We start from the raw sequence: 15,699 nt of genomic DNA, 5'->3' as shown, positions 1-15,699 counted from the left end.
ATCCATTCCTGCCTCTTTTTATATTGAACGAGGTATTTCAGAGCTAACATCTCTTAAAAATATAGGAATAGAAGTGATGCTGAATTCTATTACAAATTCATACAAGAATATAGGAAGTAACAATAAAAATCCATTTCAATAAATATACATTTCCATTAAAATTTTACTTCTTATGATTATTTATCTAAACTTGTATTTATGTGGTTTTGATTAATTTTATATTCATTTCTAAATCTTTACTAATTGTGCAGTATTTACTGATAACTCAATCCAGGAAAAAAATTTAGCACCTAAAGACTTGTGGAATAAGGAAATTTTTTAAATCTTAATTTAAATTTTTATACACATACTATTTTACAGAGAAATATAATCAGTGATCAACAAAGAACTTTCAAAACAAAAATGTAAGAAAATAGGATAAAATTTTGTGGGGGAAGTGGATTGAAGATAAAAATTCGAAGAGAAGAAGGGACAATATAAAATTTCTAATGGCTAACGTTTGTTTTGGAGTCTTTTTAAATCAACAGATGTAGTTAAATTCATGATACTTAGATTTAAAGGAAAGATTTAACCATTTTTTTTTTTTTTTTGCGGTACACAGGCCTCTCACTGTCGTGGCCTCTCCCGTTGTGGAGTACAGGCTCTGGACGTGCAGGCTCAGCAGCCACCGCTCACGGGCCCAGCCGCTCTGTGGCATGTGGGATCCTCCCGGACCGGGGCACGAACCTGTGTCCCCTGCATTGGCAGGCGGACTCTCAACCACTGTGCCACCAGGGAAGCCCCAACCATTTCTTTTTAAGATGTCAATATTTGCCTTGGAAATTACATCCTTTACAACAATTTATATTTATGATGAAAAAGTTTAGATGTCAAAAATAAAAAACATTCAATGATGCAAAACTTTTTAAATGATTTTAGGGGCTATGCAAACAAAAATGTTTGAAGACCACAACTTTGTACTCTAATTCAATCTTCACAATAACTTTGTCATCATACCTATTTTACAGTGGAGGACACTGAGGCACAGAGAGGTTAACGGCCTTGCCCAAGGTCACACAGCTAATATTATGGGCTGAGCTGTATCCCCTCCCAAATTTATATGTTGAAGCCCTAAAGGCCAATACCTCAAAATATGACTGCATTTGGAGATAGGGCCTTTAAAGGAGTGAGTAAGTTAAAATGAGGTCATTAGGGTGGGCTGGTGTCCTTATAAGAAGAGATTAGGGATACAGACATGCACAGAGGGAAAACCATGTGAAGACACAGGGAGACAATGGCCACCTATAAGCTTTGCTATGGCAGCCCGAGCAAACTAACACACCTGTGAAGGGACAAAACTGGGCAGCCTGACTCCAGAGCCCTCTTGTAACTACTCCACACCATTCTCAGAGGAACTGGGCGGCTGGTATTAGGGCTCCTACAGATGAAAAAAGTAGTGTCCAGGATAAACAGCTGGTCTCCTATCCCAGGGCTGGAGCAGGGCAGAGCCGGGACTGGGCCCTAGAGAACCCCATGCTCTGACCTGTTTGGGAAAGTCCGGTCCAGGGGCAGTAAGGCAGGTAGCCTGCAGATCAGGAAGCCAGGGAGCAGGAGAGCAGCTGGGGGGCTCCTTAGTAATTGGCCATGGGGGCGGGGGACTAACTCAGAAGGGCCAGGAGCCTGGCGAGGAGAGTCGGTGCCAGGCACAGGCCGTGCACCTTAGCCAGCACTTGCCAACTGAAGCTTATGAGGTCTCAGCCCAGTGAATGCAGGGCTGATGTCCTTTTAATGAAGAGGGACAGCCCAGGGGCCAAAAGTGATCCTGGGCACCAAGGGGAAGAATTATGGGCATCTGAGAAATAGACCTTGCCTGGAATCTCCCTTAAATATGCATAGCATAATCACTGCTGATTACATAACTGTGTCACCTGTCTTAGCTAGGGGTTCCCAGAAGCAGAGCCTGTAAGACAGGGATTCAAGTACAGAGTCTATGTGGGAGGCGATCCTAAGAAACCCACTGGAGAGTGGGGAAGTGAGACCAGGAAGAGAAGAAAAGCATTGAAGGGTAATTCTGGAGCCAGTCTCCACCACAGGCCACAGCCTGGCACCCAGGGCACTTGACCCAAAGGCTCCCGGCTCCACGCAAGGCAACCAACCTGCAGAGAAATGAAAACGCGGGACACGGTGTTTTTTAAGTGATGACTTGTGACCTTCAGGACTTTGAGGACTCTAAAAGAAAGGGCTGTTTTTCTCACCTCTTCCGATAGGAAGACATTTGTGAGCACGAGGTCCTGAGCCACCATTCCTCTGCCTTGTAGCCTAGGGCCACGCTGCACCCAGAGGCCACCGCATGGCCAAACGTCCCAGATGACATGTCCAGGCCGGAGGCCATCAATGCCACCTGGGACTGTCCCTGTCACCACTACCTACCCCACTATGGTTAATCGGGGGTGGAGGCAGCCATGCCCCCCATCCTATCACGCTCTGTAGCAGTGTTAGGGCCTCTGAGGTACGGCTGACCTTCCCCCTCATTGCCCCCCAACTTGCCTGCACCTTCTTCAGAACCCCAGGCCTTGCAGAGACTCTGAGATAGGTCCTGTGGATACTCCTGCTCCATTCACAGAGCATTCTGCACGCACAGTGAGCACAGTGGCATCCCCTGCACAGGGCCCGGTGCATTTGCACGGTGCTCTCCCAGCATCCTCCCGCCCCAGCACAGGCAGGCGCCCTGCAGCCTGGAAAAGCACCATCTGCGTCTCTCTGGAGGGTCAGGACTGGGATGCCCTCTTCCTACCCCAGCCGTTTCCTCTGCGCAGCAGGGTGCTCCCGCCACGCCAAGCTCAAGGGCCAGCCCCTCCAGGAAGCAGCCCTGCCTTGACCACGTTTCCAGGCCGGCACAGTTACAAGGACAGGTAAAGCCGTCTCCCTCAGTCACCAGGTGGAAAGCGGAGGGGGAGAACCAAGTTTTCTACCTCCTGTTGTCTTGGTACAAAGAGCATTTTAGGGCCACAGCCGTTCAGTGAAACCACCAGTGCATAAAGTTCTCTATCTAGAGTCATGCTGTCCTGTATGGTAGTCGTGAGCTAGGGTGGCTATCAAGTACGGGAAATGTAACTGGTCCAGAATACGATGTGCTGGAACTGTGAAATCTTAGGGGCTCAGGATGTGTATTTGGGGCCTGAGAAGACCTGCTAGATTTCAGCCTTCATATGAAAAAAGGAATGTAAAATATCTCTTTCAGAATCTTTATGATGATGCTTGTTGAAATGGTATTTCAGATATATTGGGTTTAATAAAATGGGTTAAAATTAATGTCACCTGCTATCTTTTTACTTTTTAAATGTGACTACTAAAAAAAACATTGTCCAACTACATGCACAGCCCACCTTGCATTTCTACTCGGGACAGTGCACAGGGGGGTTGTATCTGCCCTAGTCGTCGGGAGGGCTGAGCCACCGTCACCATGACTACAATGGAGGGATGCCACCCGGAGAGGTGGAGCACACACAGAAGAAGGTGGCCCCTGGAGCTGCCCAGGCCCAGGACTGGCAGAGTAACTTTTATCCCCATTTCACAGTGAGGACACCTGGGGCTCAGGACATTTATTTGGGGCCTGAGAAGACCTGCTTTACAAGTAAAGGAGCTTGAATCCAGGCCCTAGGTCCAGCGCTCTATTCACGAAGCTACTGGGGAGGCTTCCGAGAACCCACTCGGGGAGACGGGCTCCCTTCTGATGGGGCAGTGGGCCCAGGAGAGCTCACCGAGCCTTCCCACACGCTCTGATGACCAAGCCTGTGTCTCAGAAGTGTTGGAGGGGAGAGCTAATGCTGGGGTGTCCCAGTGTCCAAGCGTCTCTGATGCCAGGCTGGTGAGCCCTTCATCCTCCCCAAGATCCCAGGGACACCTTGTCCACAGCCACCCCATTCTGTAACTGGCAGTCTCCTCCCTCCACTAAGCGGGGCTGTGAGTGGGAGGCAGCGCCCCAGCTCTCTCTTTCTTGTACTTCTGGGAGAAAAGATCACAGGCCCTTCGATCCCATCACCACGGGTAAGCAAGTAGAGAGCCAGTGTGTGGCAGGCAGATGTAGGTGCCTAGCAAGCCGTGGGGAGCCTGGCTTTGGAGCCAGGGTTTTAGCACATCGAGTGCAAGCTAAACGCAGTCATGACAAACGTGAGAGCCGAGACAAAGGGGCTAGACCCCTCTCCCTCTGGCTGCGTGTGCCTTCAAAGCCGTCCTTTTAAAAGCTCAAACATGGAAGGCTGAGGGATTGTTGGGGCCACACCAAAGCAGCAGGTATGGACTCATTCCGGAAGAAGCAAAGGCCTTTGAAACCAGTGTGCTTGAAAATCCACTAGAGTAACGCCACCAGGATTGGTGCATTCCAGGGTGACTCAGAGCTGCAGAGGCCCTGGGATGAAGCTCCGGGCACCCCGGCACTCACAAAGATTAGGGATGGAGACCCACAGCTCAGAGGAAAGTAGAAAGTAAGTCACACGTGGTGCAATTAACTCCAGCTCTATGAACAATGAGCGCCCTAGGAGGACAGGGTGAGGGCAGGGCAGCAGGAAGGTGAGAGAGAAGGGGACTGGCCCTCAGGTCCCCTGGCTTCCAGGATGGGGTGTGTGTATCTCAGGGGCCCAGCGGGAGATCACAGCAGGAGCAGACAGCTGCTCTGACATCCTCCTTTCAGACAGATCTTGCCGAGCAGGCGGGAGAGCGGGTGCCAGGCTGTCCTCTGCTTCCCACGTGTGTGTGAGGAGCCTGCAAACCTGCGTGCTCTGTGGCTCCCACGCAGGCAGGAGGATGCAGAAGGACCAACAAACACACACTTGCACAGGAAACCCAGAAAATGTCTATATAACAAGGGGGTCTGGGCCTGATTGATTTTTGTGCATCCAGGGAGCACAGCTTATCTATGAGTTTCATTTCAAGATAGTAATGGGATCATTTCAAAGTATTCATTGTAAAGAGAAGCGCTGAGTAGGCTAGAGTGAAAAAGAACTGGTTCTAAGGCCTTGCTACTCAGAGTGAGGCCTCCCATCATCAGGGTGGCACTGCCTGCACTTCTCATTAGAAATGCAGACTGTCAGGCCTGCCCTTACGCTCTGAATCAGAATCTGCATTGGAGCAGGTTCTCAGGTGAGCAGTCTGTTCCTGAAGGTTTGGGCAGTGCTGTTCTAAGCCTCTCAGGTCCAGGTGAGGGCTAACGCCAGGCCTAACATGCACAGTCCTGCCAGGGATACAGGATGCCAGCCTGCGGGCAGCGGTTGTACCAGACGGACGCCAAGCCCCCGAGGAGCTGCGGGAGCCGTGAACTGCTGTCTGGGGAGGACCTAGGCAACAACCGCATTGAAGGCTGAAGGAAAATTCCTCGGCAACGTCAGCCCCCAGATGGCTGAGGTTTTCTTCAACAGAAACACGGAGGCTGAGGATCGGGCTGGGCTTGGGCTCTGCCACTCCCTTGTTTCAGGACTTGATCAAGCTCCCCAGCTGCGTCCTCTGTCAAATGGGAGCAGTATGGGCTGTCACTCGGGCCGGCGGTGAGGACTCATGAGAACGTGGAGGGGCCAGCAAGGGGTCTGGCCCACAGCAGGTGCTCAGGCAAAGCTCTTGACAGCTCATAGGGCTTCAGACGCTGTGCACAGGCACACACGAGGCCATCTGGAGCCCACTCCCGGGGGCACGAGGGCAGCTAAGATCTGGGTTCTCAGTGGCTCTGTGGGAAGCCTGGAGCTTATGTCCCAGTCTGCCTCGTTGGCTTTGGAGGAGAAGGACTTCTCCTGAACTGCCTACGTTACTTTGTTTTCCTGCTCCTCCCCACGGCCTAAGAGGGCCTGCACTCCAGGCAGATTTCTCTATCATGCCCCTGAGCCCAGGCAGAGGTGCCTTTTGAGCAAAACAGGCTTGGAGACTGCCAATGTGGCATGAAAACTCCAACAGCTGGGAACAAAGCAGCTGGGAAACAAAGCCATTTGCCCACCATTTGTTGAGCAGCTGTCACGAGCCGAATTCCAAGGAGAATGGGTCAGATGCATGGTCCCTGTCTTACACACCATCCTCCTGGAGGGAGGCAAATACATTTGCACGTGTGCAACATGTGCCACGAGCTCATCAAAGCCATCAAGTCTTTGGAAAAGCTCGGGCACCGTGGGTGACGTATGCGCAGGCGTGGAGGGAGGCTCTCAGAGTGCAGCACAGACGCACAGAGCACGGTGCGCAGGGCACGGGCTGTGGAAGAAGGACCTGGCTAGAGCTCTGGCTCTGCCTCCAGTGCTGCATGGCTCTGCGCACCCGTCCAGCTCCCCATCCCTTCTCTCCACCCTGCTCGGGCCCTGGAGGCTGACCTCTGTGCACGTCCTCTGGCTTCCAGTCTGGGTGGCAGGACCAAAGGAAAGCAGCCGTGGGACACCTGAGGGCAGGGGGCAGGGAGGGGCTGAGGAAGGTAGGCTCCTGGCTCCCTCCCTGCTGCGGCCTGGTTTGGCATTGCCTGAGTCCCTCTTCTAAGGCTCTTATTGGTGACAATTCTCCCACAGCTGCAGCTCTCAAAAGTTCCAGAAACCTCTTCTCCCCTTGTCCCCTAAGCTCCCCCAGGTGCTGGTCCCTGAATGCCTTTCTCTCCCTCCCTCCCAGATTCCTTTAGCCCTGACTGCACCTCTGGGGAGAGTCCCCTCTGGCAACTCTGCTCAGTTTCTCTGTTTAATTGTCCCCCTAAGCCATGACCACCAAATGTAATACTTCCCAGCTTTATGACCTTGGGCTAATAGTAATAATTATTATATATAACTATAACCATAGTCATCATAAATGCAGGACACTTACAAGGAGCTGGAATGGGTAAAAGGTTTTATTTGTGGGTTTTTTTTTTTTTTCAACTTAATCCTCACAACAATCCTGTGAGACTGGTATACTGGTATTTTCCCCATTATTTAGAGGGAGAAGGTGAGGCACGGCAGGTAAGTCATCAGCTGGTAGGTGAAGAGTCGCCATTTGAACCAGAGTTATTCTAATTCCAGAGCCCAGCTCTTACCCAGATCATCTCTGGGAGCTGCAGGGTCCCCATCCGTTTCAGAAATTCTGAAGTCGGGGTGCACAGGGAGGGTATTTCAGAGGAGACAGAAGCTGGTGGAAACGCGACCTGGAGGTTTGGTGAGAGGCGGGAACTAGAGAGAGAAAGCAGGCAGCATTCACAGGGAGATAAGAGTCAGAGTCATGAGAACTGTAATCACTAAGGAAGAAAGAGTAAAGCAAGAAGGGGCTAAGGACAGAACCCAGGGGACAGGGACACCAACAAGAAAGGAGACGGAAGGAAGGGAACACTCAGACTGGACAGGAAGAGAAGGGAAGGGGTGCCTTTCCAGTCCCATCTGCCTGCCAGGCGCAGTGTCAGGTACTGCAATTAAATTACGAACACACAACAACATTCAATCTAAGGAAGGTGGTGTCCATCCCATGTCATTTAATAAATGAGGAAACCAAAGTTCAGAGTGGTTAAGGAACGTGTCAAAAACTCAGTCTTGAGCGGCAGAGCCAGAATCAAACCCAGGGTCATCTGACTCCACAGCCTCTTCTGGGAGGAAGAGAGAGGTAAGGGCCCTCAGAAACCACCGAAGGAAGGGATTTGAGCAAAGGGGGTACTGAAATGATGTCAACAGTGGCCACAGTTGATTTTAGCAGAGTCTAAGGTAGACAAATCTCCTCACTCACACTGCTTACCAGTCACAGGTCAATAATCCCCGACTCAGGGTGCATCTTTCAACGAAAGTGATACTTTGCCCAACATCTTCCGCCTGTCTGTGGTTTGGTTGTGCTCCCACTCCAGACATGACTCTTATCTGTTCTCTTACCTCTGGATTTCCTCTTGCTAAACACAGACTGCCAGATGATGGTCAGAGTGAAGAGCAGAACGCTGAGAATCCCCACACAGCACACGAGCACAGCGTACACGTAGAGGTCTGGAAGGCAGGGACACGCAGGTGATTGCCGGGACAGGCCACACCACGGGAGACGCTCCAAATAAAAAAACTTCACACGTTATCAACACTCAACTCAAAATGAACAACAAGCCTAAATGTAAAAGAGACACAAGAAAACTTCTGGAAAAAACATAGAAGAAAAATCTTTGAGATCTAGGACTAAGCAGAGAATTTTTAGCCTTGACACCAAAAGCACCATCCAGATAAGGAAAACTTGATAAATTAGAAAAATCAGATTTCCTCAAAATTTAAAACTTTGCTCTGTAAATACCCATATGAAGAATGAGATATCCCACATATTGGGATAATATCTGTCAGAACAGCCAAAATAAAAACTAGGACAATACCAAATGCTGACAAAGATACAGGTGAGACATTGCTGGTGAGAATGTAAGACGGTGCGGCCGCTCTAGAAAAACAGGTTGGCCGCTTCTTAAAAGATACACCTACGACTATCATGCAACCCACCAACTGCTCTCTGGGGCATTTGTCCAGAGAAATGAAAACTTAAGTTCACACGAAAACCTGTACGTGTATGTTTGTAGCAATTTTATTCATAATAACCAAAAACTGGAAACAGCCCAGATGTCCTTCAGCGTGTGAATGGGTAAGCAAACTGTGGTCCATCCACACCATGAAACACTTCTCAGCAATAGAAGGGAATGAACTATTGCACAAAGCATTATATTGAGTGGGAAAAAAAATCCCCCCAAATTACATACTGTATGATTTTATTTATACAACGTTTTTGGAACGACAAAATGATAGAAATGGAGAACAGATTAGTGGTTGCCAGGGGTTAAGGAGGGAACAGATGGGAGAAAAATGAGTCTTGCTATCAGGGACCCTTGCAGTGATGGGAATGTTCTGTATCTCGGCTATATCAATGTCAATATCCTGGTTGCAATGTTATACTACAGTTTTGTAAGATGACACCATTGGGAGAAATTGGATAAAAGGGTACCAACTGGTACAAGGAATCTCTCTGCATTACTTATTAGAAATATATGTTAATCTACAATTATCTCAAAATAAGTTTGTTTTACGTTCCAATGATTCAATCACGTTCATGTGTATCTTAGTTTAGGCTGCTATAACAAAATACCATAGACTGGGTGACTTTAGACGACAAACATTTATATCTCACAGTTCTAGAGACTAGGAAGTCCAAGATCAAGGCACTGGCAGGTGCAGTGTCTGGTAAGGACTCTATTCCTGGTTTGGAGACGTCTTCTCTTGGTATCCTCACGTGGAGGAGAACAGAGAGCAAGCAAGCAAGCTCTCAAGGATCCCTTCTTATAAGGACACTAATCCCATTCATGAGGGCTCCACGCTCATTACCTAATCACCTCCCAAAGGCCCTACCTCCTGATACCATCACATTAGGGGTTAGGATTTCAACATATGAATTTTAGGGGACACGAACATTCAGACCATAACAATATACATCCATTTCTTAAACTCCAGGGATCAACTTTGTCACCGATCTGATTGATACGATGCCCAAACTGCTCAGAAAGCAAAAGGGAAGCTAGAATCATTATTTTAATCTTCTATGAAGCAAAAGCCTGCAGATATTTGAACTTAGAAAATGTTTGAACTTAGCAAAAATGTTTCTCTGCTGACAAATTTCTTTAGCCAACAGACATATTCAGCCTGCTCTTAGGTACAAGAAATATAATGATGAACATCCAAAGGTCTTCTCGTCAAGAAATCAGAGGGCTGCATGGTACCTGAACCATAGAAATACGTGTCCAGAACCAGAAACACGCAGAAGAGGGACCCATCCCGGTTGGGGCGGTTGGGAGGGGCTTCCCAGAGGACTGGACCTCTGTGGTGAGTTGTAGTTAAAATAACACAGACAGTGCAAAAATACAGAGAGAGAATAAAGATAGAGAGAGAAAAAAAGTCATCAGCCATCCATCACTTTGAGTTAACTACTGCTGTACTTTATGATGTATACATATAATTTTTAAATTAAGAGCCTACTGTTTTATATCTTTCTTTTTATTTAAATTTCATTTTCTCATTATGCTCTCTGCAAAAAGTGATTTTAATTTTGAAAACTATGATAAAAGTTTGTGGTATTAATACATCATCATGAGAGACTTAATATCTTATCACTGGCTACTCAAAGTGTTCCGAACGTCCCTATAATAAATGATTCTGTGATAAGTATTCACAACCTTAAACCTTAATGAGTCTCTCACACTGTGTTCTCAAGATTAAAGTTCCTAGAAGTGGAATTACTGAGTCAGCAAGAATGCACTCGGGACCTAGAGAAGCAGCTGATTAAGTGCTTAAGCTGAAAAAGCAAGCAGTAAGCCTACTGGGGTGGCTGGCTTCCGCGGCGAGCCTGGAGAAGCAGGTAAGGCTATATGGTCAAGGAGAGGGAAGGAGGGGGAATGGGATGGAATCAGACATCTTGGGTTCCCCTGGGAGGCCCGGGGATGTCCCTGCCCCTGGAGTGCCTCCCTTGGTCTCAGGTTCAGCCAGCATATTCACTTAAGCTAGTTAAACTAAGTAGAAAACACAATAGGACAAGGTTGCAGGTGAAGGGAGCACTCGCACTAATATTTAGGGAACACGGCAGGTGGGTGGGAACGAGAAAGAGTGTCCTACAAAGAGAGCAGGAGCCAGGAGCCAGTCACAGGAGCCGAGGAGGACCCAGTGAGAGTTCTAGAAGCCAAGAGAGTAGAATGCTGTAAGAAAGATTCTCTAACAGCATCACGTGCTACTAGAAAACCCCCACTGGGATTTCCCACTAGGAAGCTACTGGAAAAGTCCTGGAGGAAAGCCCTTTCAGTGTGATGGGAGGGACAAAGCCAGGTTACAGGGGTCGAGGAGCTCCATGGGGTATGAGGAGACTACACAGAAATAGAGAAAACTCTCCCCTGTAACTGAGATCAAAACTGCCTTTCTAAATAGATGCCTGTGTCTCGGATGTGTGGGTCTTGAAACTTAATACAGTAGAGAACTCTGCAAGTGGTCAGTTAGGAGACAGGCTTGGGCCTCCATTTAAACAACATGAAATTCCAAGGGACAGAGCAGAGGTCACAGACTGGGACTCAGGACAGGATACAGGACAGGACAGAACACGGAGAACATAAGGCTAGTCCTGGATTTACACACTGTTGAGCAAACTATTCTGGGAACAGGACTGCAGAGCCATTTCTGGCACCAGCGGCTGGGAAACAATGTGGTCACAGTGCCAGGCAGACAGAACGGGGGCTGGTGGGCGCAGCATCTGCCTCAAAAGGGTTCCAGAGATTCGGGCCCCGGGACCAAAAGGCAACAGCGATTTGGCTTCAGTCTTGGGATGGAGAGAAGAACTATCTTCCTAAAGTTTCTGCACTGCTGGAGCGAAGCGACCTAACCCACAAGCTCCCCTCTTCATCAGAACTCTTTCTTTGGTTGCAGGAACCAAAGTGGGAACAAGGTCGCAGCGAGACTCTCCCACGAGTGTCCCCAGAAGCATGCTGCAGACATCTGTGGCCCACTCTCAGGCAGGAGGCGAGGGGCACCAGGAGGCCCACACGATGGTTTCAGATCACAGCCTCCTCAACGCGCACAGAGGGGGCTCGCCACGGGGAGCCGCAGCTGCAGTCATAAAACATCTGGCCTGTCTGGAAGGTTCAGCTACGCTGCCAAGCACACAGGCCCTCCAGTCTGTGGACACCGGCCAGCAGGCACCAGCCGCCCGCACGTGGGTCCCCACAGGCCTAGGATGGATCATGCCTGCTCTATTGTATTCTTGAAGCCACAAGAACAGTAAAAAGTGTCACCTTGTAGGAGGAGGAAAAACTCAAGAAGAACACCTGAGTTTCCCTGGATTGGGCAGCAGCCACTACCCCAAGGTGCTGACTTTTTCCTCTGTTCCAATCATTCCTTTGCTGCACAAAGGCAATCTCCCTGCTGTATCTACTCAGAATGCTAAAACCACCTCCCCTTTCTCTGAAAACAAAGGTTAAACCCTGAGTCATTTGAGCCGGGGTCACAAACTCCCAACACTCCAGGGATACATTTTGCCAGCAGGCTAGAGCCAAGCTCTGCCCCGGGGACACAGGCAGCCACAGGGCAGCTCCAGACATCGTTCTCAGGCTGGAATACTGGCCCAACGTTGCCCTATCTTCCGTCTTTTCCTTTACCTTTCATGTAAACACCTCTCTAATTATAAATGTGGGCCAGAGGTTTTCAAACTCAGACCCATCCAAACAATGCTTGTCTGGAGGCTGAATCCAAACCTTCAGGTTCAAATTGAACAAAACATCTGCACTTAACCAAATCTGGGTTTAGCTTTTAAAATACCACAGAACACTGAACACTCAAAATAATTCTAAAAATCTTGTTATATTCTCCAAATTCACTTGCAGTTTCGTCTTCTGCCATTGGACTTCCAAAGACATTGCTTCGTTGGACTCAACTGCAAGCCGCCATGCAGAAAGTTATCTCCCTGCTGCCCCCCCGCCCGGGGCCTCCCTGAAGCAGATGGTTGGGCCGGCAGGCTGGAGCGATGTGCACGTGGCAGGGAGGCCAAGACAAGGTGCACAACATCTGCATGCCAGCTCCCACCCTCCCAGAAAGCCAGGCCACACCAGGCAGAGCGGTCCCCGCTCTGCATACCTCCTGCCCGGCAACGCTGAGGCCGGCTGGAGTATTCAGAGCTGCTTTGAAACCCAGTGACCCCAGCATTCCTCAGCACAGGGAAGGAACCCAACTCCCCCCAGACCACTAAATCCAGAAGGTCAATGTCCATCCTCTACATTGCCAGGGCAACGACAAATACCTAGATCACAGTTATGTTGAGAAAACCTCGTACTTCTACTAATTTTTTTATCCAGCCGGTGATAACATCTTGCTCGGGGAGAAATACCTGAGCAAGAGCCTGGAAGGATTTTAACTCACTCCAGCGTCTCACCAAGAGAACTGACAATGCTTTTTTTTGTGTGCTGCAGGCAAACGGCCAGGCCGAGCTAAGCCCCAGGAGGATGGATATCCGTCCTCAAGCCCTGCCGCAGCTCTCCCATCCAGGAACAAAAGGGCAAAGGCCTGGGATCAGGCGCTGGGGAATTTCAACTGTACCCCTGACCTCGCCAACGCTGTGGCTGGGTTAAAAAAGCAAAACCCATAGATGCTGCTGCCGCTGCTGCTGCTGAAATCACAGGGAAAGAGCACTTTGGACACAGCTGCTCTGAGGCAGGATACACAGTGAGAATTCCAATTCAGCCTTCCTAAAGGGACCCAATTCTCTGCGTTGAGAAGACAGTGCATGTTGGCCTACAGATTTTTTGCAGAGTTAGATCGAGAATAACCCTGATATTCTGTAGCTACACAAGAATTTAAAAATATCATTAATTATACAAAGTGTTTTAGAGATGCTGATTGTGCCACAAGGCATGTGTGGACTTTTAAATGCTACAATCCTGCCAAATATATAAAGTCTTGGGTTTTGTACCATAGCATTTTCAAACAGTTCTTGGACCACTTGCACCAGAAACACCTCAAGCCCTGATGAAGTGCAAATTCTTTTATCTCTTCCTAAATATAATAATCAGATTCATGGTAGGGGGTGGGGCAGGGTGGGGGGGCAGCCCAGAGTCTGGGTTACTAACAACCCCCACATGATACCCTTATGCATCTGATGATAAACAGGGCTCCTGCTGTCACATCTGCCAGTGGCCTACCTTAGGGAGCCCCCAGGACATCTCCAGACTCCCACCTCTTCCCAGTGCCTGGGTCATAGGACAGCCTCAGAAATATGGATACATCAATTGCTTTTTCCACTGCTTCACTTTATGAGAAGGAAAGTCACACATCTCTTTGTTAACAAAGGCATTCACTGAATGAGAGACTAAGGGAGGGAATTGGGGATTATTTTACTTGGAGGCCATCAAGTAAAGAAAAAGCAATCTACAAAATGTGCAGAAGAAAAGGCAGGGAATACAAAGAATCACTGTTAAAGTGCAACCCGAGAAATGCAATATTTATGACTTCAAAACGAAACAATCCTAATGGCCTACCTGAGCGACACCTTATGGTTTGCAAACCATGTTCATAATTATGGTTACATTTTTCTAAGACAGAAAGTTCCTCAATCCACTGCTTTTAACTAGCTACTGGAAGACATAGGTTTGAATCCAAGTGCTCGCCCCCAAGGGCAAGTTCCTACACCTGTTGAATTAACAAAAGGTGATGGTGAAGGCCCAAGGCACACGTCTCCTTAGATCCTTTTGGCTAGGTCCATACATCATCAAAAAATGCAATGCCTTCACAAGATGTAATCCTTCACAGTTTCTTGATCACATCTTAACATTAATCTGTTGTGTTTTGGGTTTTTTTACTGATCAAAGGTTCTCCCTGAGAACTCACAAAATACATTCTTTCATTGCTTATGGTCATAATCCTCAACCACTTTACAATAACAATTTCTGTGAGTTTTCCATACACTAAGGCCATATACTTTCTCAGCCTCGACACTCTTGACTTTTGGGGCCAGATAATTCTTTGTTGGTGCATTGGAGGATGTGTAGCAGCTTCCTTGGCCTCTACCCAATAGATGCCAGTAGCACCAAAATGCTAGTCGTGGCAACCAAAAATGTATCCAGTCATTGGCAAATGTTCTCTAGAGGGATAAACTCACCTCCTGTTGAGAATCACTGCTCTAAGGCGCCAGTCTGAGTGTACTTAAGAATCACTCGTAGGTCTTGTTAAAACCCAGATTGCTGAGTACCACCCCCTGAGATTCTGATTCCATAAGTAAGGGTAGCACTCAACACAGTGCATTTGTAACAGCCTTCCAAGTGGTGCTAATGCTGATGTGATGCTGATGCTGGTGGTCCGGAACCAGTATTGGAAAACACCTCCCTAAGGTCATGGCTGCATGCTGGCAACCCATGAAGAGCTTTTAACAAGTTACAACTTAATCAGAATCTCTAGAGATGTGGTGCAGGCATTAGCATTTTTAAAGCTCCCCAGTGATGCTAACATGGGTTGAAAATCAATTGCTTAAGATTTACAGATGTTTCCAGAATCCCAAACTCCTTAAGAAACCTGAGATAAAATTAGTCACAGTAGATGTAATTTGCATTTTTATATTACTTGAAGATCCCTCCCTCATATCACCTCGGAGCAGAAATTCTGGCACAAAACAAACAACCCCAAAGTATGCAGACTGGAGCTTTCATGTCTGCTTTTTCAAAATCTGTGGGCTGATACCACCAGGAATTTCCAACCTACTCCTGAGTAAGTTTAGGGCAAGAAAACCATTTGATATTAGGGGAAAACTAAGAAGTCTATTCCTTTCCTATTATCTAAAAGTGAGGCTGCATCTTATAATAAAGAAATAAGCAATTACCTTCAAAAAATGCCCAGGTCTCTTTCTTTTTCTCAAACGATGAATCTTCAGACGCTTTCAGGGAAATCACTGTAAGACAAAAAAGAAATGGCATAGCATGAAGTGGAGGAGCTCATGGACCTAGCCCACCTCAGTCCAAAATAATATCATATGGTATATATGACACTTACATTTATAAAGTAATTTTCATATTTGCAAAAACCACATTTAATTGTCACAACCCACAAGCCAGGGGAAGGTGCAATGACTTACATATAACAAGTAAGAGACCAGAGAGGGGAATTAAGTTGCTGGTACTCAGTCCAGCAGAAGCATCACTCACCCCATATATTTGCAAAATAAAGAGTTCCCCAGTGGGAATTCCAAGAACCAAAACATTATTTATTTTACCAT

The 15,699-nt window shown here is 47.8% G+C and overlaps 1 protein-coding gene across 1 annotated transcript in view; it reads right to left on the bottom strand.

The window, feature by feature from the left end:
* The window catches only part of VSTM4 (V-set and transmembrane domain containing 4), an 86,367-nt gene that overhangs the window by 48,388 nt on the left and 22,280 nt on the right, over positions 1-15,699 (bottom strand). The window contains exons 3-4 of the mRNA XM_030847642.2: positions 15,307-15,375; positions 7,824-7,931 (exon numbers count right to left, since the gene is read on the bottom strand). Of these exons, the coding sequence (XP_030703502.1) occupies positions 7,824-7,931; positions 15,307-15,375 (177 nt within the window). The remainder of the gene's footprint in view (positions 1-7,823; positions 7,932-15,306; positions 15,376-15,699) is intronic.

This window comes from Globicephala melas, chromosome 16 (genome assembly GCF_963455315.2).
Source record: "Globicephala melas chromosome 16, mGloMel1.2, whole genome shotgun sequence".
NCBI classification, from domain to species: Eukaryota; Metazoa; Chordata; class Mammalia; order Artiodactyla; family Delphinidae; genus Globicephala; species Globicephala melas.
Note: the sequence above shows the minus strand (reverse complement) of the source record. Positions and strands in the feature narration are given on the sequence as shown.